Source organism: Amphiprion ocellaris, chromosome 21 (assembly GCF_022539595.1).
Source record: "Amphiprion ocellaris isolate individual 3 ecotype Okinawa chromosome 21, ASM2253959v1, whole genome shotgun sequence".
Classification (NCBI taxonomy): Eukaryota; Metazoa; Chordata; class Actinopteri; family Pomacentridae; genus Amphiprion; species Amphiprion ocellaris.
In genome coordinates, this window is record NC_072786.1 from 12222831 (window position 1) to 12246974 (window position 24144).

At 38.0% G+C, this 24144-nt stretch overlaps 2 protein-coding genes across 2 annotated transcripts in view; one reads left to right on the forward strand and one right to left on the reverse strand.

The window, feature by feature from the left end:
• The window catches only part of LOC111570178 (proton myo-inositol cotransporter-like), a 107187-nt gene extending 91518 nt beyond the window's left edge, over positions 1 to 15669 (forward strand). The window contains exons 5-10 of the mRNA XM_023272791.3: positions 2248 to 2411; positions 3314 to 3434; positions 9381 to 9506; positions 9619 to 9737; positions 11643 to 11795; positions 12711 to 15669. Of these exons, the coding sequence (XP_023128559.2) occupies positions 2248 to 2411; positions 3314 to 3434; positions 9381 to 9506; positions 9619 to 9737; positions 11643 to 11795; positions 12711 to 12937 (910 nt within the window). The 3' untranslated portion in view covers positions 12938 to 15669. The remainder of the gene's footprint in view (positions 1 to 2247; positions 2412 to 3313; positions 3435 to 9380; positions 9507 to 9618; positions 9738 to 11642; positions 11796 to 12710) is intronic.
• LOC111570179 (uncharacterized) lies at positions 15663 to 22451 on the reverse strand. Its single transcript, XM_055006820.1, has 10 exons — positions 22425 to 22451; positions 22178 to 22328; positions 20266 to 20398; positions 18256 to 18416; positions 18093 to 18165; positions 17973 to 18006; positions 17708 to 17735; positions 17515 to 17609; positions 16113 to 16512; positions 15663 to 16024 (listed from the first exon to the last, which is right to left on the reverse strand). Exons 1-10 carry the CDS (start codon positions 22449 to 22451, stop codon positions 15837 to 15839), a joined length of 1290 nt encoding a protein of 429 aa, XP_054862795.1. The 3' UTR covers positions 15663 to 15836.
• Between the last annotated feature and the right edge of the window lie 1693 nt (positions 22452 to 24144).

Sequence of the window (24144 nt, forward strand, 5' to 3'; positions counted from 1 at the left end):
GTTTCATTCAACTCCTGCTTGGAGTTTTTCCTGTCACCCTCTGATGGGTGTTAATAGTTGACAAGTAGCGAGTTTTTCCGACTGAGAGGTGTCACTTTCTATCAGGAGTGACAGCTGAAACCCTTCAGGCTCGCAGCCCTGCAGAAAAACCTGAATATCACCGGAAAAAAAAACACAAATGAGACAAGAAGTTACACTTATTGTCACCACAAATAAGAAAAAAACAGATCGATTCCTTAGAATTGCAACCACGGAAACACAAACAGAAACCAGAAAGGTGCCATTTTGACGCTCCAGAATAACACTTCCTGTGTTTACCCATTATAATGATGCATCCTCATCTGCGGGGAAGTTTCTCAGTGTAGCGACTGTGTGGCTGCACTTCTTTGTACATTGATCTCTTGTACCGCAATTTGAATTTGTCTCCCACTATTTTTAAGCTGCCAGACGACAAGCGAAAACAGGTTTTTGCTCAAGGAAACGTAGAGTTCTCCTTTTTTTTTCCTTGCAAAAACCGATGGTACTCTGGGTTTCGTCGGGTGTCTGGGGGCTTTTTAAAGTTTCTGAGACGCTTGTTGTGGTCAGAAAGATGAGCGTCTTGTTTCTGCAGGCTGTTATTCCCAGTAAATCCAAATTTGTATGTGTGCATTCGCTGTAATCAGTCAGATGCAGGGCTGGAGATGGAACACAGCGGGCTGCACTGCTGAGAACAGAAATAGTGCTTTTACTCCCGCTGCTGCTCCAAAACCGGCTCATTTCTTGCATGTTGGTGTGTTTTTACTTCAGCCTGTGTGTGCACATCCATCATCAGAACATGCCTTTAAGTTTGCAAAAACTTTTACCCGTCATCCGACTGCAGGTCAAGCTTTTTAAAGAGAGTTTCTGTTTCTGTTCTGCCAAAAAAAAAAACAAACTGCAAAAATAAGTAAAGTGTTATTATGTAAATCCCTCAATTGCATTTCTTTGCATTGTTTTGTTTTTCTTTGTTTTGGGGAAGAAGAGAGAATAAGAGCAGCAGAGAGAGAACGACACTTTTGAAGAGATGAAAAGAAGAATTCTGTAGAGACATGGAGACGTTTTATTTAGGCTTTTTCCTTAATGAATATTTCTTTCTTTGTGCTGCAGCCTCTCAGGGTTTGTCTGCTTTGTGTTTGTGTGCATCGAGGGTGACAATGTGTTTTTCTCTCTGCATTACTTACATATCGACACCGTCTGCAGGTGCATGTTTGGACATCGTCTCCTGCAGGTGTCTGTATTGTTGATGATGATTGGAGGTAATCTGCCCACATGGATAATTACACTGTGAGAGAAGAAGAAGATTTTAAGAGAGTATTTGTCTCTCAAACAGAGAGGCTGTGATTGGCTCTTTAGAAGAGAGGTCCTGATTCATCTGTTGGCTTGTCTAGACGAATGTTCGCATAAATTTATATATTTTTCTGTTTGATATTTATGTATATTTTTCCAGAATACTGTGTGGTATTCCTGAAAATCTGTTTATTCAGTTGTTAACAGTGAAAATTTCTTCACTGGAATGTGTATATTTCTTTAAATCTCCAAAATTACACCATTTATCTGTTCCAGAAAGTGCAAAAACAAGAAAAAACTGAGGTTTTTATTTTCTACTATTCAACTGTCCTTGAATCTCTTATGTGTGACTTTAGTTATGTTGAGAAAATTACCTAAATTCAAGCTTAAAACTCAAGATATTTCATCAAAATCACTTTATTCTACATGACTCGTTTAAAAATTTGCTCAAAATAAATCATTTGGTTTTACAAGATTCTGTAAAAAAATTAAAAAACTAAATCTCCACCTCTTGGTGCAACTGGGGAACCATGATTGATTCGGTTGTGACAAACAGTCACATGACAAAAGTTCAAGGACTTTTTTGTTGAAGTAGGTTGAACTGCAGGCTGTGTCTACGCAGAGTAGATCAGAGACAAGTATAGAAAACTGTGTAAAATGTGAGTAGAATATACACAAAAGGACCACTAAGAGTAACCAAAAGCCATGGAAAACATCCAAAACTTTATTATTATTTTTTTTTAATGAGCCCTTCACTGAAAGAGGAGTCTTGGAGCTGACACTGCTAAAGCACAATTCCCCTTTTACCCAATTGTCTTAATTGTAAACACTTAGAAGCAGCTGTTCTGAGGGATTATTCTTATTAATTATGCTTGTTGTATACATTTTTATTATTGGGGCTGTCGAATATCAGACTTGACATATTGTCTTTGTGTCCCACAGGTACTACAGCGCCACCATCCTGCAGATGTCAGGAGTTCGGGACGACAGACTGGCGATCTGGCTGGCCGGACTCACCACCCTCACCAACTTCCTGTTTACTCTGCTGGGAGTCTGGTTGGTGGAGAGAGTCGGCCGCAGGAAGCTCACCTTGGGCAGCATCATCGGTAAGACACAAGGGAGAATTAATGATTTTTAACAGTTTTTTTTCTTAACTGTTTGGTGTTGTTATTTTACAGATTGTCCTTGTTTTATTAAATTACAGATATACAGGTGCACCGTAAATTATGTCCACATTAAAAGCCTAGATTTTTATACATAAGTTTGACAAGAAAATTAAACAGTTTTCTTTATTTTATTTTAATTTAAATTTTTTTTGCATTTCAATCAGCAAAAAAACCAATTATTTGACAAATATTTTCCGTTATTGGAAAGATAAAAAGTGTAATATATATATGTTAAGAACTGAAAAATTCTGAATATCTTTTGTTATTTTATGCGTTTTTAAACATTAAATTACAGATAATATCTTGTCAAAATCACAGAAAAAAGTGTAGTACTAGTTTACGTGTTGATTGTTAAAAAAATAAACCAAAAAACAGGCCAGAATTGTACATAATGTCTATATTAAAAATGTGTATTTTTACATATTGTACATTTGACAGTAAAATTACTGCCTTTTTTGTTGCTGTATTTAAACCAGCAAAAATATCAAATATTTATTATGTAAATGTATTTAAACTGTTATTTTACAGATATCTATTAAAATCACTGAAAAAATATTAGTTTAAAAACAAAAACATACATAATATCCACATCAAAAGTAAATAATTTTTACAAATAGTAATTTGTGTGACTACAAAACTACAGTATTTTACTATTTTTAAATCAGATAATCGTTTTACAGATATTTTCGGCTTTTTTTTGCTGTTCTTACTATTATTGAACAGATTTTTTCTGGCACGCTTGCTGCCAGATTTTGACCTTCTTTCAGAATTTTGTAAATAAAGTTGATCTCAATACGCCCTCATTGAGGAACAACACTAATGGTTAATTGTTTTTCTGATAGGTACATGTTTGAGTTTGAGTCTGTTGGCCGTTGGTTTTCTGATTTCGGCCCAACACACTCCTCCCGTCACCTTCCACCCATTAGACCCAGCCATGGCCAACTCTACCTGCTCCAAGTACCAGTGAGTTAACACACACATATGAAAAACATCAGCTATTCATTATGTACTTACAGCAAGGCACTTACAGCACAATAATTTTCACATATCCTTAAGTCAAGATCAAAATAAGGGCCATTATAAAGAGCTCAGGACATAAAATTGGAGATTTGTGTTGGAAAAAGGAGCTTTACAATGTTAAGATGCAATGATTCACTATTTAAGTGTCTTCTGATGATAATGAAGTGTCACTCTTCATTATTTGTAACATTATGCAAAGGTTTGGATGAATACTTGCAGTGCTAAGTCATGATTTCTTAATGAAACATGTAAAATGAAAGCCGAAAACTAGCATGAGGGTGTCGGCATGAGAAAATCGCTGCTCACCTCAGAGCACTTCTGTTCTTTGTAAAAGCTCTCAGTATTTTGCAGTGTCAGAGTATCAATTTAGAGTGCAGCCGAGCACACTCAGTAGTTGAGAGCTTCAGAGGATAAAACTCTCCTAAAAGGATATTTGTGGTGAAGTTCTTGCAGGTTTTCACACATACATTAATCCAAATTTCAATATTTTTCAGTTACATACTCAGACTCAGGGTTAAAAGTAGTGCCAGCATCAGTTTTGATGGAGAAGTTACTTGTAAATTAGTTAACTTTCAATAATACAGTTTGAAAAACTTTTTGTTATTTTGTGGAATGTAACTAAGTACATTTACTAATGTACTGTAGTTAGGTGCAAATTTGAGGTACATTGCAAATCAAGACTTTGAGATACAAGATATATGAAGATCAAATATGTTTTATTATTAATTAAAAACGGTTTATATGGCTTTTGACAGATGACAGAAAATTAATGGACAACTATTGCTAATTGTTTAAGTCATTTTACATGCAAAATTGGTTCTAGCTTCACAAATATTAAGATTTGTTGCTTAATTTGGGGCCAAATTTGCCTCTTATCTTCAATCCATTTACTGATATTAATGGAAAGGATCTTAGGGTGCAACCAAAGTGGGAAGGATGTCCAATTTGGAGACTTTGGAGTTGCACATTTGCTTTTTGCAGATGATGTTACTGTGTTGGCTTAATTATGCCAAAACCTCAAGGTCAAACTAGTAATCTTTACCCACCTGGAAGATCAGCTCATAGTCTGCATATTTAATATGTGCCATTGTATTCCAAAAGGCCTCAGGCATTATATTCAGCACACATTTAACCTTGTGTTTCCTCTTTTCTCTGGGTGATTTATTAACAACTGAATAAAACAAAGGGTCGTCATGGAGATGACTGTGTAAATATTGTTCATGGCTATGTCATCCCCATCCAAAACCGGCCACAATTCACTTCATTGTCTTCCTCAGCAAACAAAGGGCAAACACACACACACACACTGAGCCTGAGTGTGTTTTCATGTCAGGCAGAGATCAGATGCCTCTATGTCCCAATTTACTCTCACTTACACCGACACAAGATGAAACTCATGCGTAACGTCGGTCTTTCATCATAACGACAAACAACGCCTAATGGACTCACTGTCCAGCGCCCACACACCATAATGCCTGGTACCACACAAACACTGGGGTAATTTGAAGAGATGAGTGCTTTTACCACACTAGAATGACTTCATTGAGTTCACTTTGCTCCTACACATCCCATCGCTGACCACAGCAGCATCAAGACAGTGTCAGAGCTGCCGCTGGGCTTTTACTGTGGATGGGACGTCCCATTTAAGGATGTATATTCTTAATGACGTTTGACTATGACGACCCAGCATAAATTTCTTTGTTTTGTTCCTGAAGTAAAAAAACATTTAAAATCTATTTGGTTTTTGTATAGAACAGACACTGGTCTGTAATATGATGACTTAAGCTCTGTATGAGTTACTGTTCCCACTGGAGTGTTTTGGTTGAAAACAGCTAACTATTATCATCCCCAAGAATAAGTATGGACCTAATGCTTATGTACATGATATTAAAGTACAGAGTTTTATGCTACCAGCTCTCTCAGGGGTTTAGATTGAAAGGAAGAGCCATCACTGTTGTTGTATTGTGGTGTGGAAACTGTACTAGTGTAAGTATGAAGGGTTACCCCCACATCCATTAGCAAGACAGCAGTACAAAAGACTGAACAAACTGTACCATCCCTTCCTTATGCGATTTCTCCAGTGAGTTTTGGAGCAGAATGATATTTTATTCCTGCTTTTGCATGTTATGGGCAAGAGAAAACTATAGATTTGCAAATGCTGTACATGATGATGGAATTTGCACTAATCGACCACAATGAAAACCACTTACCTGAGTAGGTGCCCATTGTGATGCCAGAACAGCATATGTCATGGACATGGGACCTCTTAAGTTGTCCGATGGTGTCTGGCACTGGGACATCGGGACCGGATCCTTTGGGTCCTGTGGGTTGCAGGGTGGGGCCTCTGTGGATCTGGTACATCCCCTGAACACTCGATCAGATTGAGATCAAGGAGAGGCTGGAGGCCAGTTAAGTTAGCTTAAGAAGACCTTACTGTTAAAGTAATCCAACGTAAGCTCTTGATTTAACAATCAATCTACGTTTCAATCTTCATCTGTAGTCATGAGCTCTGGTTAATGATCGAAAGCATGAGGTTATGGATACATGGTGCTGAAATGAGTTTCCGCCATAGACTGGCAGGGTTCAGTCTTAGAGATAGGATGAGGAGCTCAGATATTCGGAGAGAGCTCAGAGTTGCTCCGTCTTCTCTTTAAAAGGAGCCAACTGAGGTGCTTTGGGCATCTGATTAGGAAGTCTGCTGGGCACCTTTCTTTGGGGGTTTTCTAGGCATGCCCTACTTGGAGGAGGCTCCAGTGCAGACCTAGAAGTCATTGGAGTGATTATATATCTCATCTGGCCTGGTAATACCTCGAGGTCCCCCAGGAAAAACTCAAAAACATTACACAGTAGAGGGACGCCTAATGTGCCCTTCATAACCTGCGATCACGATGACTCGACTTCAGATAAGCAGAATAAAATGGACTGAACAACTTTTTAACTGAGCTGCATGTTTCATGGACAATTATTCTACAAAAACGTATTTTTATGATGATATCCTGCATAGACATGGGCTTTTCTGGTTTCTGTGTGGGTCTGTCCACAATCAGTCTCTGTCCTCTCTCCTGCTATATATATTTTATCTATTTTATTGATTTGAATGCTGTGAATCCTTCTAGGAACACCCCTGCCGACCAGATATACTAGTAAATATATATGTATCATGGGCAATCTTTAGTTGTTTTTTTTGTTTGTTTGTTTTATCTGTATTTCCTGGGTCATTGCACTCCTTTTCCCTTTTAGTGTAAATAACTTTTTCCTGGTTTCATATGGAAATTAGGATGTGCAAGCCTCTGTCCCAGACTGGTTCCTGCACTTGGACCCTGCTCAGCCTGTTGCTTTGACCGCTCCTACCCTCCTGCTTCTACTGATTAGACCCCAACATTGTTCTCCAATCAAGCTGTGCTCATCATCAAATCCAGCTGTTGTAACTCTGAGCGGCTTTGATTTGGTGTGAGCAGTTTGCCTTTGTGTTTCTTCAACTTTATTCTGAGAAACTTTTAGTTGAGTGCATGAGACACTTGTCGCTGGATGTTGGGCTAAATTAAGGGGTTTAACGAGTATAACTTGTTAAATTGCAGACCAAGTAACTGTCTACAGATCATGTTAACAGGTGCTACTCCCACCTGTAACTTTTCTTTTGGCGATCGGGTGCAGGTAAGGCAGCACATCATTTGACTTTGGAGTTTTTACATTGTAGAACAAATGAGATAGGTGAGCATGAACCTAATAGTTAGAAGTTCTTCTTTTGTTTATACTAATTTCTTTTTTGAGTTGTATCCATCACCCTCTGTTTTTCTTTATGTAAACTGGGTTGATTTTTTTTTTGTGACCCCAAAAGACCTACTTCTCATTAAAATCACAGTTAACTTAGGTTCAACCGTGACCATCTCCTTGTTTATTTGTTACTTCTAGCGAGCTGGGTTATAGCAGTGCATTTGGATAAATTTGAGTTTGTGGGAACCCAAGAGGCATTTGCATTGCAGATGTGGGTTATGTCTTGTAATATGTACATATGCTGCTGCTTTGAAGAGGTGTTTTCCTTTTGGTGAGATCAAGAGGATTAGAGATGTGCGTTGGGGGAATCTTGAGTGTGTAGGATACACCTCCACCACAGCTGTGGACTGTCTAATTATGAGCGGTATTATGGGCTGTATTTAATGTCACGTTATGATTGACAGGTCTTGTGAAAGGTCCTTGGAACCAAAAAGTTGACCTTTTGAGTAAATCAATGCAGAGACGATACATTTATGAGGGAATGACTGCTTTTTAATAAGTTGGATGTATGCAGGATTTGACTCCTTGCGCCAAAAAGGAGACCAAGCAAGTGGAGGGTGTGTTGCCATCTTTTTCATTTGAGTTTGGAAGCTGGGACCACGCCTTGGGTAACTACTCAAACCATACATGAGTAGTTCTTGTGGTGTGGCAGATTACATTGTCTTGGTTTGGATGCTGTTGCCATTGGTGTGTAGTTGGTCTGCCTCAATGTTTATGTAGGTGTTACGTGCCAAAGTAACATCCGCTTAAATGTCAAGACCCAAGGTTTCTCAGCAGAGCATTGCATTGTAATGAGATGATTAACCCTCTGAACCTCAAGCAGTTTCTGTCCGTGGCTCCCGTCATATTTTTACTCACTGGGAGCTCATTATTTACTGCAATATAAAGTCCTGCACCTCTATGGAAACAACACAATCATGACTAAGAGCAGACAGAATTCAGAAATGTCTTATGTGCTGTATAAGAACATTCTAATGCCATAAATCATAAAAACAACAGAAGCAGAGCTGCCCAGATAGCTCAGCTGGCTGAACAGGTGACCCATAAACAGGAGCTTTAGTCCCTGATGCAGCAGCCTGGGTTAGTTTCCATCTCACATCCCTTTGCTGCAGGTCTTCCCTGCTTTCCTGTCTGCCACTTTACTAACCTGTCTAATAAAACCAACAAAAGGCCAAAAAACTAACTTAAAAAAACAACAAAAGTAAACAAAATTTATTTTCATACAGCTGAGTCACTGATGGTTTCACAGTTGTGCCAAGAAGTGCAGTTGTATTAGTCTTTTAGAAAAATTGTTTAGTGCACAGGCTTTATTTTTGGCAAATGTTTAAATAAAACATGTAGAATGAAGTGATTTTGAATGTTTGTGATGATTTTTATAGAAACATACCTTTCAAACTTGGTAATGTCATTGACTTCAACTGTCACTAGTTTTAATGTTAAGCCTGATCATTGTATATTTCCATGAGACATTTTTTAAAATTGCATTGTTTGAATCTCAGCCAAAGCTCTGCTGCTGCATCTCTCTCTTCACCTTCCCACATTATTTACTTGCAAATACCTACCTTTTTTTCAGTCCTTGACCTCAGTGTGTAATTAGAGAAAGGTGCCTCGAACACAGGCTATAAAAATAGACCTCTGAAACAAAATGCACATTCCATGCGCTTCATTAGGTGCAAAAACATCCAACCTGATGGAATTGCTTGGAAAACATGGCAGAATTTCACATCTCAGAGACTAAGCATTTGAAACCTTCTGATCAAAAAACTCAAAACATGATGTGACGGGGAAAGGGTGGAAAAAGATGCAACTGATGTAGAGTATTTTGCTCTTAATTTTGATCTGCTACTTCCAGTATTTGAGGAACATTAAAGCCATTTGGGTAATGAGAGAAGTCTCAATTAAACGGGTGGGAAGCTCATTTCTGTCATAAATCCATCAAGCAGCATGAAGTAGGTGGACTCAAACTTTTAAAATAAGTTTATCAGTTTTCTTCAGTACAAAACCAAAAAAAACTGCAATAAAAAGTGAAGGAATGTGGTTTCAGGAGCTTACATGCCGTGTCATTGATTTTGTTGAGGTAAATTATAGCTAATGCCTCTGCTGTTTGGCTCTCAGGCTGTGTGAGCCGTGCATGCTGGACCCCGGATGTGGATTCTGTTACAGCGAGAACAGCTCGGCGCTACTCACCTCCTCCTGCGTTCCCGTCAATAAGGCCTCCACCGAGCACGCAGCATGGGGCAGGTGAGTCACAGGATGCTCGGTGTGGATGCTGCACTGTGGCAGAAAAAAATAAATTAGGATTAGAATAAGAAAATGACAGATTTCACCTTGAACTGAGATTTATTGCCTCCAGATGCTCCAACTCCACCCTGATGAGAGATCACACTTACTGGGCCTACAACTACTGTCCCACCTCCTACTCCTGGCTGGTTTTACTGGGTCTGATGTTCTACCTGGCTGCTTTTGCTCCTGGTAAGAGATTAAAGCTCGGTACAAAAAAGCAAAATGTAGAATTTGTGTAAATGTGCTACAACCACACCCCAAAACCTGATAGCAAAGCTCAGTCTGCCTCTGTTGGCTGCAGATGTGTTTACCTGAGCGCTTACAAAGGTTTAAGGATTCTTCATAATCCCACTAGTTCTGGCTTCAGGTGTCCTTCACAGCAAGGATTGTAGCTCTGATGAAACACTCAGCTGAACAAACAACTCTCGTCTCATATCAGCTGGATGTTTGCCACAGCCTGAGAGGAGCACTCCGTGAACTTCTTCATCCGTGCAGCAGTTTTCTTAATATTAGGTGATTAAAAAAAAAGACAGGTGTGACTTACTTAGCTGTATGTAAAACAACAAATTTGTGGCAGAAAAGTGTATTGTTGGTTCCACAATGGAATGACAATGGTATCTAATCTGGTAATGAAGCTATCAGCGATCATAAAACTACAGTAAATTATGAAGAAGCAGATAAATTGGGGTCGTCTTTCTTTGCACCTTTACCATTTCTAATGTCACTTTTGGCATCACTTCAAGTGTAATAGAATTTAAAAGTTGCATATTACAAGTTTGAATTTGGGACGTCATGATGCCAGAAATTGGTAGTTGGTACCAATGCCACTGAAATTTTCCGACAGCAGATTCAATATCACGGCAACAACAAAAAATCGTTGTGACATGTTCACATAAAATAACTGAAATTCAGCTTGATTTCTGTATACAGATTTTGTACATTTTTCTTTGACATTCTTGGGTAAGTTTAACGTTTCAAATTTGACATTGTTTGCAATCTTTGGATTGTCAGCAATCCAGTTTTAGAGTCACAGCTGCAGCAGAGTGGAGCTCAGTTTAATGTAAAAGTTTCCAAAGCTTCAAAAGTCTAGGAGAACAAAAATTTATCAGACAGAAAAAAGGCAGTTTGTATCACAGCAGCACAACACATTGTACAAGCTTCTCTCCTACTCGCTGTGCTCACTTACACTGTATGTTAATACAGCTGGATTATCAATGAAGCTGTTTTCATTTAAATATATTTTTTCTATTTCTGTAGTCAGACAACAGAATGAGTATGAAATCATGACTGAAACGTGGCCCATTAAGACTATAAGCTGCTGCTCTGTGCCACAAAAATCCTCATTTTATAACTGCAATATGGTCTGACAGTCATCATATGTTAAAAACACCGGCCTCGCTGTGAATTCAGCAATATTTCAATATAAAATGATCACTCAGAAAGTTAGAAATTTCTCATTTATTTTGACTGGTCAACTGTTTCCTCCCTCCACTGTCAGTCACAAACACAGAGAGCGTTCTTCCTGAAGAGGGCGTGGACAGTATACCACCACATACAATTAGAAGCTGCAATAAAAGTGAGAGAACCATCACACAATAAGCAGAAAAGGAGTTGCTTTGGCTGCTTTGTGCTTGTAAAATATCCATTGTCTATGTTTTACTTTCATATACAACATGGATATTAGGTATAAATTGAACTTTTTTACTTTGTTAAGGGGCTTAAGAGAATCTTGGACTTCTTTTGGTGTTGCACTACGGACTTAAACAATAAGTAGTATTTTTAACGTATTTTTTATCATGTTATAGTTGACAATTTTGCACTTGAAAAGGTAAACTTTTGTTAGTAGCAGCCCTATTTCTATATCATAGAAAATATGTACCAATTTCAGACTTTTGCTATCACCTTAGTGCAGGAATATCTATTCTCTTGACATCCCTAACAACACAGTTATTTTCAGACAAGGTGCAGACATGCAGGGATGGATTTCAGAGCTCAAGCCTGCCACAAAAACACAATATATCTCTCCATCTGTCTTCCTTTTTTAAAACATCTCTCCATCTCCCACAAGGCTCAACTCTCATTTCTCTGTCCCAGGTATGGGTCCGATGCCGTGGACCATCAACTCTGAGATCTATCCTCTGTGGGCCAGGAGCACTGGAAACGCCTGCGCCGCCGGAGTCAACTGGACCTTCAACATCCTGGTGTCGCTCACCTTCCTGCACCTGGCTCAGTACTTCACCTACTATGGTCAGCAAACCAGTTAGCTTTAAGGCTTTTTATTGCTTAGTTTTGTAGAAGAAAGACAAGTCCTCATTCAATTCCCTCAATCCTTACCCGACAGTAGATCTTGTGTAACAACTCTATCCCTTTGGCAAGACCAGCCGTCAGGTAACAGCTGACTGATACCCTGAAGCGTTGTTTTTTTCCAGCCCTCTTGAATACCTCCTCAGTGTTCCTCAGCAGCAGGTTTCTCCTCAGACAGGAAGGAACTGACCTTTCGTGGAGCTTGAAATTGATCCATCAGGGGTGACTGTGAAGGCATCCTGAGACATACTGGGTTAATTATCGATTCACTCATTCATCCGGTTGATAACAATCATTCACCAAGAAGAGAAAAACTCTGTGAAAGCTGGAAAAACACACCGATGCTATCACAGGAGCAGTATTTAGCATAACACACGCACTTGGTTGTAACTTTAAAATGTCATTTGGTTTTGACAAGGAGAAAATGGAGATCACAACGGCAAGAAAAATCTCATTAAACCTCTGTCACTCTTTCTGTGGGAATACTTATTTCTAGGTGCGTGTGGGTAGTTATTTTCCTCCCGTTAACCTTGCTGTAATGACACTTTGACAGGGGCATGTTGCTTATGTTCCACATTTATCATATGGCGACCGACAGTCTGAAAGCAGTATTTCAGTTTGGTAAAACATTTTCATTTTTCAGCGCACACAAACATCTCTGTAGAGGTGCGTGGGCAGCTCACATCCAATATTAGCTGCCTGTAGGATCTGCTGTCACCATCGGCGATTCTTTTTCTGGCAGCGCATGAGAAAACGTATTTATAAAAGGCGACTGGAAAGTTGTGCCGCTGTGTTTTTATGTCTTCGTGGGTGGTTGTCCTTAGTGACGCTGTGTTCTTTTTTGCTTTGTCTTCCTAGGCGCTTTCTTCCTCTACTCCAGCCTGGCCTTGCTGGGTTTTGTCTTCATCTATGGCTGCCTGCCAGAGACTAAAGCCCGGCGTCTGGAGGAGATTGAGGCGCTGTTTGAAAACCAGCTCTGTTCGTGCGGCGCCTCTGATTCAGACGAAGGGCGGCAGGTCGAGTACATTCGGGTCAAAGGTTCAAACTACCACCTATCGGACAACGATGCTTCAGACGTGGACTAGTGGGGAGCGTTGGTAACCCCCCCTCTGGGTGTTCGGTTGCGTTGCTGAAACATGCAGAGTGGTTGGGTTGGTTTGTAATAGTTTTCCTTTTTGTGTGATCTGAGGAGTTTCCCTCAGTGTGCGGTTAAGTATTACAGTCTAAAAGACCCTTTTGCTTCTGTCAGTTAGTTCACTTTCAAATCAGCCAGTTCAGGAAATCATTGATGATGCTTTAGCCGGAGTGTGAATGTTTTGCTTTCAGCTTATTCTCTGAATTGAAGGTGAACTGACACCTGATCTGGTACAAGACCTGCTTTAGCCAGTTTTCAACCAATAGCTCAACTACGACAGTCTTTGCCTTGTCCATCCATAACAAAACAAACATGCATATAGAGGTTTCAGCGTATTTTTTACAGAGACACGTTAATGACACAAACTATAATGGCCTTTTTCTCTCACATAAAGTCAGGAAAATGCCCCTAATATTTTGTACAGTTCTTTAAATATCATTAATATATGATGTTGTGCATAAAGTATAAAGTATCCCAGAGCATATGTTAGAATTCCATTGAAAAAGATGCAGTAAATGTGGTTTTTGGAAACCAGGTTTGTGCGTCCGCGAAATTTTTGTTGGCTGTTGTCGATCTATAGTACCATTATGCCTTTTTTGTATGAGACGCGTCTCTGTTAAATGTCGTTTCGGCTAGTAGCGTAGCACACTAACGCCAGTTCCTCATGATGGCAGTCTTTAGTTTGTGGTCAGTGTTGAGATTTTTTAGAAAAGCAATCACCAGGAATGCAGTGTGTTGTTACCATCAGTGGATGCCTCAAGAAAACCACTGTAGCAGCACTGAAAGGATGAATTTATGTTGCTACGGTTTGTCTATTTAAGTATTTATTTAAATAAATTTAGTTTTTTTCCAGTCCTTTTTCACACAAATTACAAATTGCTTTATTTTTTTATTTCAATCCTATTGCTTACCTGCTTCTAAAAATTGCAGTTTTTAGCAGAATACTACAGTTTGCCACACTCTTCACCATGATCGTAGTAACTTCTGGATATACTGTATATGTAGAATCCAGCAAAAACAACCAGTCGGTTTCGTCTGTAGCAGTAAAGTAAAACGTTAGTACGATAAAAGCGATTTTAAAGTATCTGAACATGACAATATTAGTGCCTGTGTATTGTGAAGGTGCCTAATGGCCATTGTTTTCCAGTCCCATTCCCCTGCAGCTTTATTTATTTATGCATATTTGCACTTCACCTGTGATGGAATGTTATTTATTTTTTTTATCGTAATTTTATATATTTTTGTCTTCCTCCATAGCCTTTTGTACAAATAGCAGAGCATATCATTTATGTAGTTTCTCGTGTCAAATGTTGAGGAGTAGGCTTTAGCGTAATTTACCAATGTTGTTTTGTAAACCTTGTAAAACTGTGGGAGGTTGCACCTTGTTAGTCAAATAGGTCTCTGTGTAGCAAAAACTGTTGGAAAGTAGACAACAGAGTAATTGTGTGTAACAAAATAAAGCAGGTAAATAACAAATTAACAGGCTGCTACTGTGGCAGTCCTAATCCATTATGATTAGTAAAGTTTAATACCTCTTTTTTTTTTTTTTTTTTTTTTTAATTGAATAAGCAGCTTGCCATCAATGTCTTCAGTGACCCATTAAAAGTCAGTGGTATTTACATCAAGTATTGTGATAATTTTGGTATTTTGCGGGTGTCACAGTGACACACGGGTGACAATGGAAATCAGTATGAATAAAGCCAAATTCCTCTCACTAAAGGCAACACAATAGGAATATATTGTATCTTACTGTTCAGAAAAACAGCTTCAACAGTTCATAGTCACCCATTTATTTACCAATCATTCTATTTTGTAATTGCTGATGATTTTCCAAAGCATACCACACATATTAAAGATCAATTTGACTAGACTTGTTTGAAAGACATATTAAATCATGGTATTTAACACATTACAGTCAACAAAAAAAAATCTACTTTTAAACATATGCTTTTGAAAATGATCAGCACTAATATAGTGAAGCTCCTGTGATTTGTTGTTATGGGGCTGAAACATGCAGAATCGTAGTCTTTAAAGCTAGTGGGATAAAGGAAAGATGATAAACTTGGACCAGTTTTTGTACATTGTGAATCGTAATCAAGAAATACAAAAAAAATGGGTTTATCTTCTTTGCTAAGGCGGACTGAAAGGTGGAGAAAACTACTACTGACTTCAAAATGCAAACGTATTCTTTTAAGTGTTTGTCAAGGAAGAGCTGTCTTAAAACCACACAAACTAGTTTTGTACTGAAAGTATTATTGCAGATACACACACACACACACACACACACACAGATCAAGCTGTCCGTAATACAGATTGTGTAATGAAAACTTGTGTCGACCAAATATTTACCGTGATTGTTTGCGGCTGCGCGTTGTCGAAGATAATGTGGTGTCCAGCCCTTAACATCCAGTTGTGTTACCGCTGTCCTCCTCTACCACAGTAGGGGGGAGCATTCGATGTGTACTTATGGTGAAATGGTTGCAATTTTTTTCTATGTGAACCAATTACGTGTGTTTCTAAAGTTTACCAGGAACTACAAAAATACAAATAAACGAGTGCTGTAAAGTATATTTGATTATTGTTCAAGCTGTAAATGTTTTGCTAGAGTTTATATTATATAAAGATAAATATCTTCATGAAATCTTATGTATATGGGGAAAGAAATAAACTTATGAATCAGAATGAAGCTTTGGGGTTTTATTTTGCTCTATTGCAACATTAGGAACAAACAGTGTGGCTATTTTATGTGGTTTTATGGGTTAATACTAAATGTTAAAACAACATTCACAGAACAAATGTGCTTTTTTCCAGCTGATTTCATAGATCTACTTTACTTTTGTCTGACGTCATCATCCTTCCTTCTTCCTCTGCTTCATAAAAAGCAAAATGTCGGCTATTTCCTGAAGTGTCTCGGCCTCCTCTGAGAGTCCGATAACTCCGGTGCCAGATGTGACCTCCTCTTTCCCTTCATCCGACGGAGCTTTCAACGGATTCTCATGTTGCCCTCTCTCATCTCCGCCCCCTCCATGCTCCTTACCTGAATTAAAAAGGAAAATGACAGCAAGATTTAATGTGAAAATCTGTCTCAAGTAACTGATGTTGAATGTTTCACTCTCATGTTATACCTCTGCCACTGCTCAGAGCATCCAGAAAGGGATTTATGGGTCTCTGTCGGATCATTTTGCCACAGTTACTAGCAGGGAATATGTTCATGATGCCTGATCGAAAACTGGACTTCAATTTCTTGTTGCTCCAAGTCATCTGCTTCCCTTCGCTGCTTGAGATTTCTGGTGAAGCTTTGAGTGTAGTCGGCTCTGTAGCGGTATCAGTCTGCCTCTCTGTGGCTTGATGCTGCTCCGACATGCCAACAGGTGGTAGATACAAACCAGGGGCTACTTTAGCCTCTGCAACAAAGGTGCATTGAGTCGAAGCATCGCACGTCTCTGCCGTGGGATTTTGTGCAGTTTGAGTTGCAGCATCTTGAGTTTTAATGGGTATTTTCTTGCATTTGCACAACTCTGAGCTCTGAGGGGGAGACAGAGGAGATAAAAACAATGCTGTGCTGCTTCCTATCTGTTGGATGCTACTTCCAAAGGCTCTATCTGGGCTACCCATGTTCTTCATAACTTTCTGATCATTTCTGAAGTTCACTTTGGATTTTATTAGAGGTGTGGGAGGCCTGGACTGAGAGAGGCTCTGTTTTGGATTCCCTTGTGAGGCACTGTTTGGGTTCAAGGTTTCTGCACTATGTGTTTGATCCATATAGGAAGCATGGAGACGAGGTTGACGGCAATCTTCCTGCTGATATACAGTTAGAAGAGGCAAAACTATACGTCAGCAGCACTGAACAAACAACATTCTACAGTGTTAATGGCTGATAAAGTTTACTATGGTTAGATTGAAGAGTGTCTCTCTAGCAAGGTCATTACATTAATGTATATATTATTGTAACAGCAAAACCATGACTAGAAGTAGAGAACTCAGAAATGTACTGTGTGCAGTATGCTTCAGTTATAATACCATAAATTATGTAAAAAGAAAAAAAATCATGTCAAACATTTTTCCAAATGCCTCAACTGTTATCAATACTGGAAAAATAGTGTGTACTGTAGATATTTTACCACGTACATTTTAAATTTGTTTCCACATTTGCCTTCTATCTTCTAATTTTACACAGTCTGCAGTTTTTCTACACAACCGGGTTAATGCTAAGCCATGTGTCATGAGGAATACGATGATTTTGCTGAAACATCACAGTTTTAAGCTAAAATTAAGTCAAGTATTCTGATGGAGCAGCACATGACAGATGGGTAGTTCAAAAACCATCTGAAAATTAAAAATATGACAATTCTGTTTTTACAGTTTGTAGCTATAAGAAATTGTGTAAGTTTGGTGATTTCTTTTAAAGCTAGCACAGTGACTTATTGCTTCAGATGGTAATTTTATTCTTAAAAATTCAATTTGAGGGGACTACAATCACAGTACTTCAGAAAGTTGGACAAAACTTCCCAACAAAACTTCACTTACATCATTTGAATCTGAACTGTAGTAACCTCCTCCACAAGAGTAATTTGGCGAACAGTTACAGCCATTCATGGGCCCAGTGTGGTGTCCGAGGCATGCTGAGGGTTTAAGGAGGACATCTATTCAAATTTTTGTTCTTCCTCCAACATATGCACAGTAAATGAGGGGCTTAATTGGTGATGCTTGAGATACTTACAAAAGTTCATGTCAGTGCAGTTGGAGAACTGTGAATAAAACAGAACAAACATCTGACACTGCAGCTGTACACTTTTAAATACTCCCATAAGGACAAGTTGCCAAAAATTGTTTAATACTTATTTCAACTTCCTCAAATATCTGCTCAGTGAATGTTTACTGTTTGTTTTTCTCTAAATTCTGTTATTTCTAGTTCCTTTACAATCTCAACCACTTGATGGCAGCAAAATACCAACATTACACACTCAGATATAAGAGGCGCTTACCTCCACTTCTGTGCACTGTGAATCAGGCACAGTTCTGACAGTAAACAAAGAAAATCCAATATTAATTACTAATTAAATCATACTGAAATGTTTGATTACATTTGAAGTGCAAACACTTACTGTGGTGTTGAAGATCTGATCGATTTTTCGTCTGTTAGGTATATTTTTGATTTTGCACTCCCAAAATGAGAAGCTGAAATGAAGCTTCATGTTAACCAGGTAAAAAAAAAAAATAAAAAAAAAAAGCAATTGTGCTTGTGTTAAAATGGCAAGTAACTTTCACCTTCATATTCTTCATGACTAAAGCCACTGAAGACGTCCTCCTCGAACTGCTGTTTAGTTTCTGACTGGTTCAGCATGAAGTCCAGGATGGGCTCATTATCTTCTGGTTGGTTGAGGGAGAAGTTGGCTGTATGTCCTGCACAGTCTCCTGCCTCAGTTTTACTGCAATAACAGACATGTTCTGTACAAAATGAACAGTTAATCCAAGGCGAGAAAATACAATCTAAACTAGAATTTGCTCTCACTCTGGTTGTGGATTTCCAAAGAGAACTTGGGCTGCTGTAGAAGTCTCCAGCTGGAAAAGGTTTGATCCACAGGACCAGGGGACATCATCTGTCATACCTCTGGGCTGGGAGAAAGGCTGAAACTAAGAAACAAAAGTCAGCCTGAATATTGGGGCTGCAACCAATGATTATTTTCACATAATCACATAATGCCATTATGTTTTTGAATTAATTATTTAGTTTATCAAACGTAAAAAGATGGTGAAAAGTGTTGATCAGTGTCTCCCAAAGCCGAAAATGATGTTTTCAAATGTCTTATATTGTCCACAACCCAAAGATATTGACTTCACAGCCATAAAGGAGGAAATAAACCAGAAAATATTCATATTTAATAGGCTGGAATTTAAGAATTCCTCAAACCAATTAATCGATTTTAAAAATAGTCAGTGAATTATTTATTAATTAACAATTAGCTGATAAATCATTGCAGCTCTGTTTGAGAATAAACACACATTTTACTGCCAAACATTACTGTTTTCTCCAGGAACAGTTGAGGCACATCAATGACCTAATATGTGTCTGAAATACTATATACATAAGAGTGTAAAATACTAAATACTAGTCAATCTAGAAGTCACAATATTACAGTTTCCTTGGAAACACATTCATATCACATATTTAGTTGTATTGAACTGGAATGTACATATGTCTTCTGTACAACTGAAATATGGATTAACAGTTACTGCTACTCATTAATTTTGCATCTTGGATCACACTATGAGGTTAAATTGCCAGTTCTAAACAAAAAAACCTTGAAGACTACAGCTCTAATCGGAAAATGTTTGCTTCACACAATGTGTACATACATGCTATCACAACATCACTGAATCTGGTAGGCTTAACAGTGATATTTCTGCTTAAACAAAATCTTAGGTACCTGTTTAACAACATCAACATGGAAATAATTAGGGTCCTCTTACTTTGAAGGAGCAAAAATTCTGTGATACTAACTTGTTTGTCTAGATTTAGTTAGCTCATACACACTGCAGCTATCTGTCAGGCCAGGCCCAGTTAAATCGTGTGAAGCTATATGTGAGTTAAATGTTTTGAAATCTGTGTACTAACTGCAAATATAACCAGAACACATTGGTGATATATTAATTTGAGATAATATCATTTTCACTACCTTATTCTGCTGAAAACCTGAGGCGTCCCAGGATGCAGGAGAGTAATGGGCTGGAGGCTGTAGCTGACTTTGCTTCTGTAGTTTCAGCTGCAGGGGAAATATTCCTGAGGAGAGCCGTTTTGCTTGGTCATTGCAAAGTAAAAGAATAACATTATGCAAAAGTCTTTGATGTGAGGTTGTTCTTTAAATATGCAACCTTGTCCTGAGGAGGTGGATGAGATGGAGGAGAAAGGGCTAGAGGGGACATTTATGGGCGGTAGGTAGTCGGATGCACTGTTGTCTGAGAAAGCTGATTCAAGCACTGGTGAGAGCTTTCACAAAAATAAGTTTATTAGTGATGGGCACATTAAAAACACAAGTAACAGAAAAATGTAAAATAGCTGTAAAGTGACAAACCTGCTGACACTTGAATCCTTGTGGAATTACATTCTTTCTTTTTCTGACTCCTTGAACACTAGATATTACCATGAAAATATAAAGTGACCAACCATTTCCATTCCATGCATTATGGTAAATGAGGGTACTGCTGTTGCATTATTGCATTTTAAAACCCACAACTGCAACAGTACAACAACTTTTAGCTGAGACATTGCAGCTCTACCTGCTCTGAGGCTGGCTCTCCACAAGACTCAGCTGTGATGGTGAACAGGGGCTCATCGGGAGTACGAGAGGCTCGTTTCTCTTATTCTTGGATCCTCCTTTACTGCTGCCAAGAACTGCTACTTTAGGAGGATCTGAAAACACAAGCACTTTGTTATGCTAAGGCACAAAAAGAGATACACCCCAGTGGACACACAGTACTGTGCAAAAAAAAGATTGAGGCACTTTAAGATATTGATTTGCTGTACCGTTTGCTGTTTACTACACTACGGTATGATTCATGACGTTATTTTATTTTTATTTATTTATTTTTTTAAACAACTTGTTTTACTCTTAGGGTCTAAACCTTTCTACAGTGCTACATAGAAGTAACAGCGGCTGTTATTTTAAGTGTGCTATATAAAAACAGAGACTGGCCTTGTGGCATTTGCAAAATTTCAAATAAACTGAGCAAAAATATAAATGCAGCATGTGATATGTTATTAAATTACATGCATTCTTTTTCATGTAGGGGAACAAGTATTTTTTGTTGCAACACAATGCATCCTGACAACAGAATCACAAAACAACCAAGTACACATTATATTAGAAATGACAGTGAGTAGATTGAGAGTGGAGTCACGGTCTAGAACTCACTAGACAGTGTGAATTACTGAGATAAATAGAGTTAGTTACTGAGGTTGTCGATGCTACTTGTGGAATGTTGTTCCACTCTTCCTGAAGGCCTCGGCGAAGTTGGTGGACATTTTGGGGGACAGGAACACACTGTCGAAGATGATTTCTGAAGTTGGTCTCAAACTACATGAGTTTTTGGGCTAAGTTAAAACAATTTCACCCCTACCAACAATCAGAGGAGAAATCTATTCTGGGATCTTGGTCTGAATTCATGCTCAGCTGAGATTGTTTGTTAATGCGAGATGCTTACAGATCCAGTCCTAAACCTCCCAAACTTCTCACAGACTCACCAAGGCCACCGATCGAGATGGTTATCGTTATCATGCCAGTGCCAGGAGCAGCAGACACTGATACCCTTCAGGTTAATGTTCACAATAGATATTAAAAGTGCCAGTTAAAATCAAACCTTGAGTTCTCGCTAAAGAAAACACAACCCATGTTGACTGCACCACCCATTTTTTTCCATCAAGACTTGTTTGTACTTTTGTTTTTCTCACTGAGAAGCATTACTAAGTGTTTTGTATTAAGTTTGTCCACCACTGTTTCCATTCTCCCTCCCCATGAGGTGGTGCACTGCTGCTTGATTGCTCCCTCTGGAATGACAGTTGATAATTTTAGTATCCAGTAGCATGTGATGCACCATTATTTTTCAAATTTTGTGGTGTGTCTACATCCAACATTAGAGAGTGTGAAGTTTCTCTTGATGTGTGCTATTTCAAAGTCTGTTCAGATTTGAAAAGGCTGCGACCTCAAACAACAAATAGTGGAGTTGTGGGCATTACAGCCCTTAAAGATATGCCAGCATCCAGCATGTCAACACCCCATTTTTGTCTTTTTCTTGTCATCTGTGCCTTTGTGTCATTTAAATAAAGCTGCATTTTAAGGTGATATTTTATCATCACTAGTCAAAACAGTGTTGTCTTTTGAAGCCACACCTGACAAGATGTGGAAATATGGAAATTCCTGTCATTGGCCAAGAATTTGTCATCAGCTAAAAACCTTTTCATACACAATTGGCTAAACTGAACCCTTTTCTAATCATAACAATATGTCAGAAAGGAAGGCCATATGCATGCTGTGTTTACATTTTTGCTCAGTTGTATGCTATTTTCTGTTTTTCGATTTAAAAACACTTAAATGCACCGCAGATCTGATGCATAGAGCTACAAAACATTATTCCCATTAACTGATGTAAAGTTTTGCCTCCTATTAGAGCTCATCTTGGCTGCTAGTCTCACCTGTACTTGCTTTCTTTGCAGCAATCTGGTTGACAATAAACAGAGTGACCAGGTCCATACTACCAGGACCAATGTCTGCAGGTGAGGCAGCTGGCAGAGCTAGTCCCAAGTTTTTCAGTTTCTGCTGCATTTTTTTCTTTTCAAAGAATTCCTAATAACACAGAAACGCAGAATTTTACAACTCAGCTACACACTGAGAAGTGTCATCTTCCTCTTTGGTCGTGGAAGTGTTGTTTTGCGGGCTCACCCTCTGTTTTTTAGCGTCGCTCTTCATCACTAACCGGTTCCTGCAATGAATGTTACGTCGTTAGCTTAAACGTCTATAGCAGCTAATATTAGCATTAGCATGTCGGCTATAAACGAAAATGTATTTTTACCTCGAACCTCCGACCCAGTTCATTTTTCACGGCTATAGCTTCTTGAAAAGCGATTAAATCTTCAGTGTTGTAAGTATGTAAGCTACAAAATTAAAGTTGCTGTGTGTGTAAATATTAAAGTTTAGAGTCCACTGCTAAAAAGTTTTTGCTATGTAGCTAACGTTAGCTTAACCTGCTGCAGAGATGCACGAGGAACGACAGTCACGCTCAATATGACACAAATGAACATTTTATAGGTGTATATTTATTTATATATATACTTTGGGTGTTAATTTTAATTGCATTTAATTAAGTGGAGATTTATGCAAATTAGGAATATTAGCTTGTTGCATATTAACCATACAATTACAGACAACTTGAAATACATAATAATAATAATAGTCTTCTATAAAGAGTCACTGTGGAAGAAAAATTATTTTTATTTTATTTTGACTTTTTTTTAGCTGATAAATAGTGGTTTCCAAAGAGAAAAATGTATTGAAATTTATTGTACTTATTTACAACAACAACAAAACATTGGTATTTAACTAGGTGACACACACGTTTTGAAGCTGGTTCTGATTCTATTCTTTAAATGTTTGCAAATTATGGTATTTTAAAAAATATTTTTATACATAACATCCAAAAAAGACATTTTATTAAAGCAAGTTAGTTTTTTCTCATACTGAGCCAGAAATTTCCATATTAGTAGCACTTTCATTCACCAAATTTTCTTATTTTATTTCTAACTTTACTGAGAAGGATTTATTGCAGCATATATCCATTTTATTCCTAAAAAATATGGAAATTTTACATATTTACTGTGTGCATGTATGATAAAATGAGATGTTCAAACTTCACTCCTTTCACACTGATATGTTAACAAGCTGAAAAGAAACTGATACTAATAATAATAATTTGTTTATAATATTAAAAATTATTTATATAGCCAGTATTTATATTTATTTATATTTATTTCTCTTCTGAACAAAACTTCAAGTTGCTTAACAGAACAAAAAATAATTTTAAATGATGATAACATCCAGTAAAATTAGTGAAAAATAGAGACATATAGTTTTAGACATGCAATATAATATTTTATTTGCGTATTTAAACATAGCATTTAAGAAAACCTGTAATAAAATAAGGAATAATCCCTAAATCGGAAGTAATCAGCTGAGGAAATTCCATATTGATGTGTATTAGTAGGAAATTGTACATTATTCACATGTAATTTCTTGCCTTAACCACTTGTGTAAAAAGTGCTCATGTTTTACAACATCTGTTTGTGGATAGAAAATTACTGGGTATATTTTATGTACATATATTTTTCAAATATTTATTTTTTTAAATAGAACGAATACAGTAGCGGTTGATTTGTTTACGTCCTCACGCAACCAATCACGTTCAACCGGGGGCGCGACCAATGAGGAACGCCACCGCACGTAAATAAACGACGTCAAAATAACGGAAACAAGTGCAGAGTGACGGGAAACTGGCTTTACAAAATAAAACTCAAGTAATATAATCGATGCGATAGAGCTTTATTTTGACACCGAAACCGGGGAAGTGGGGTGATTTTAGTTTATCGTGTTTGATGCTGGCTCTAAA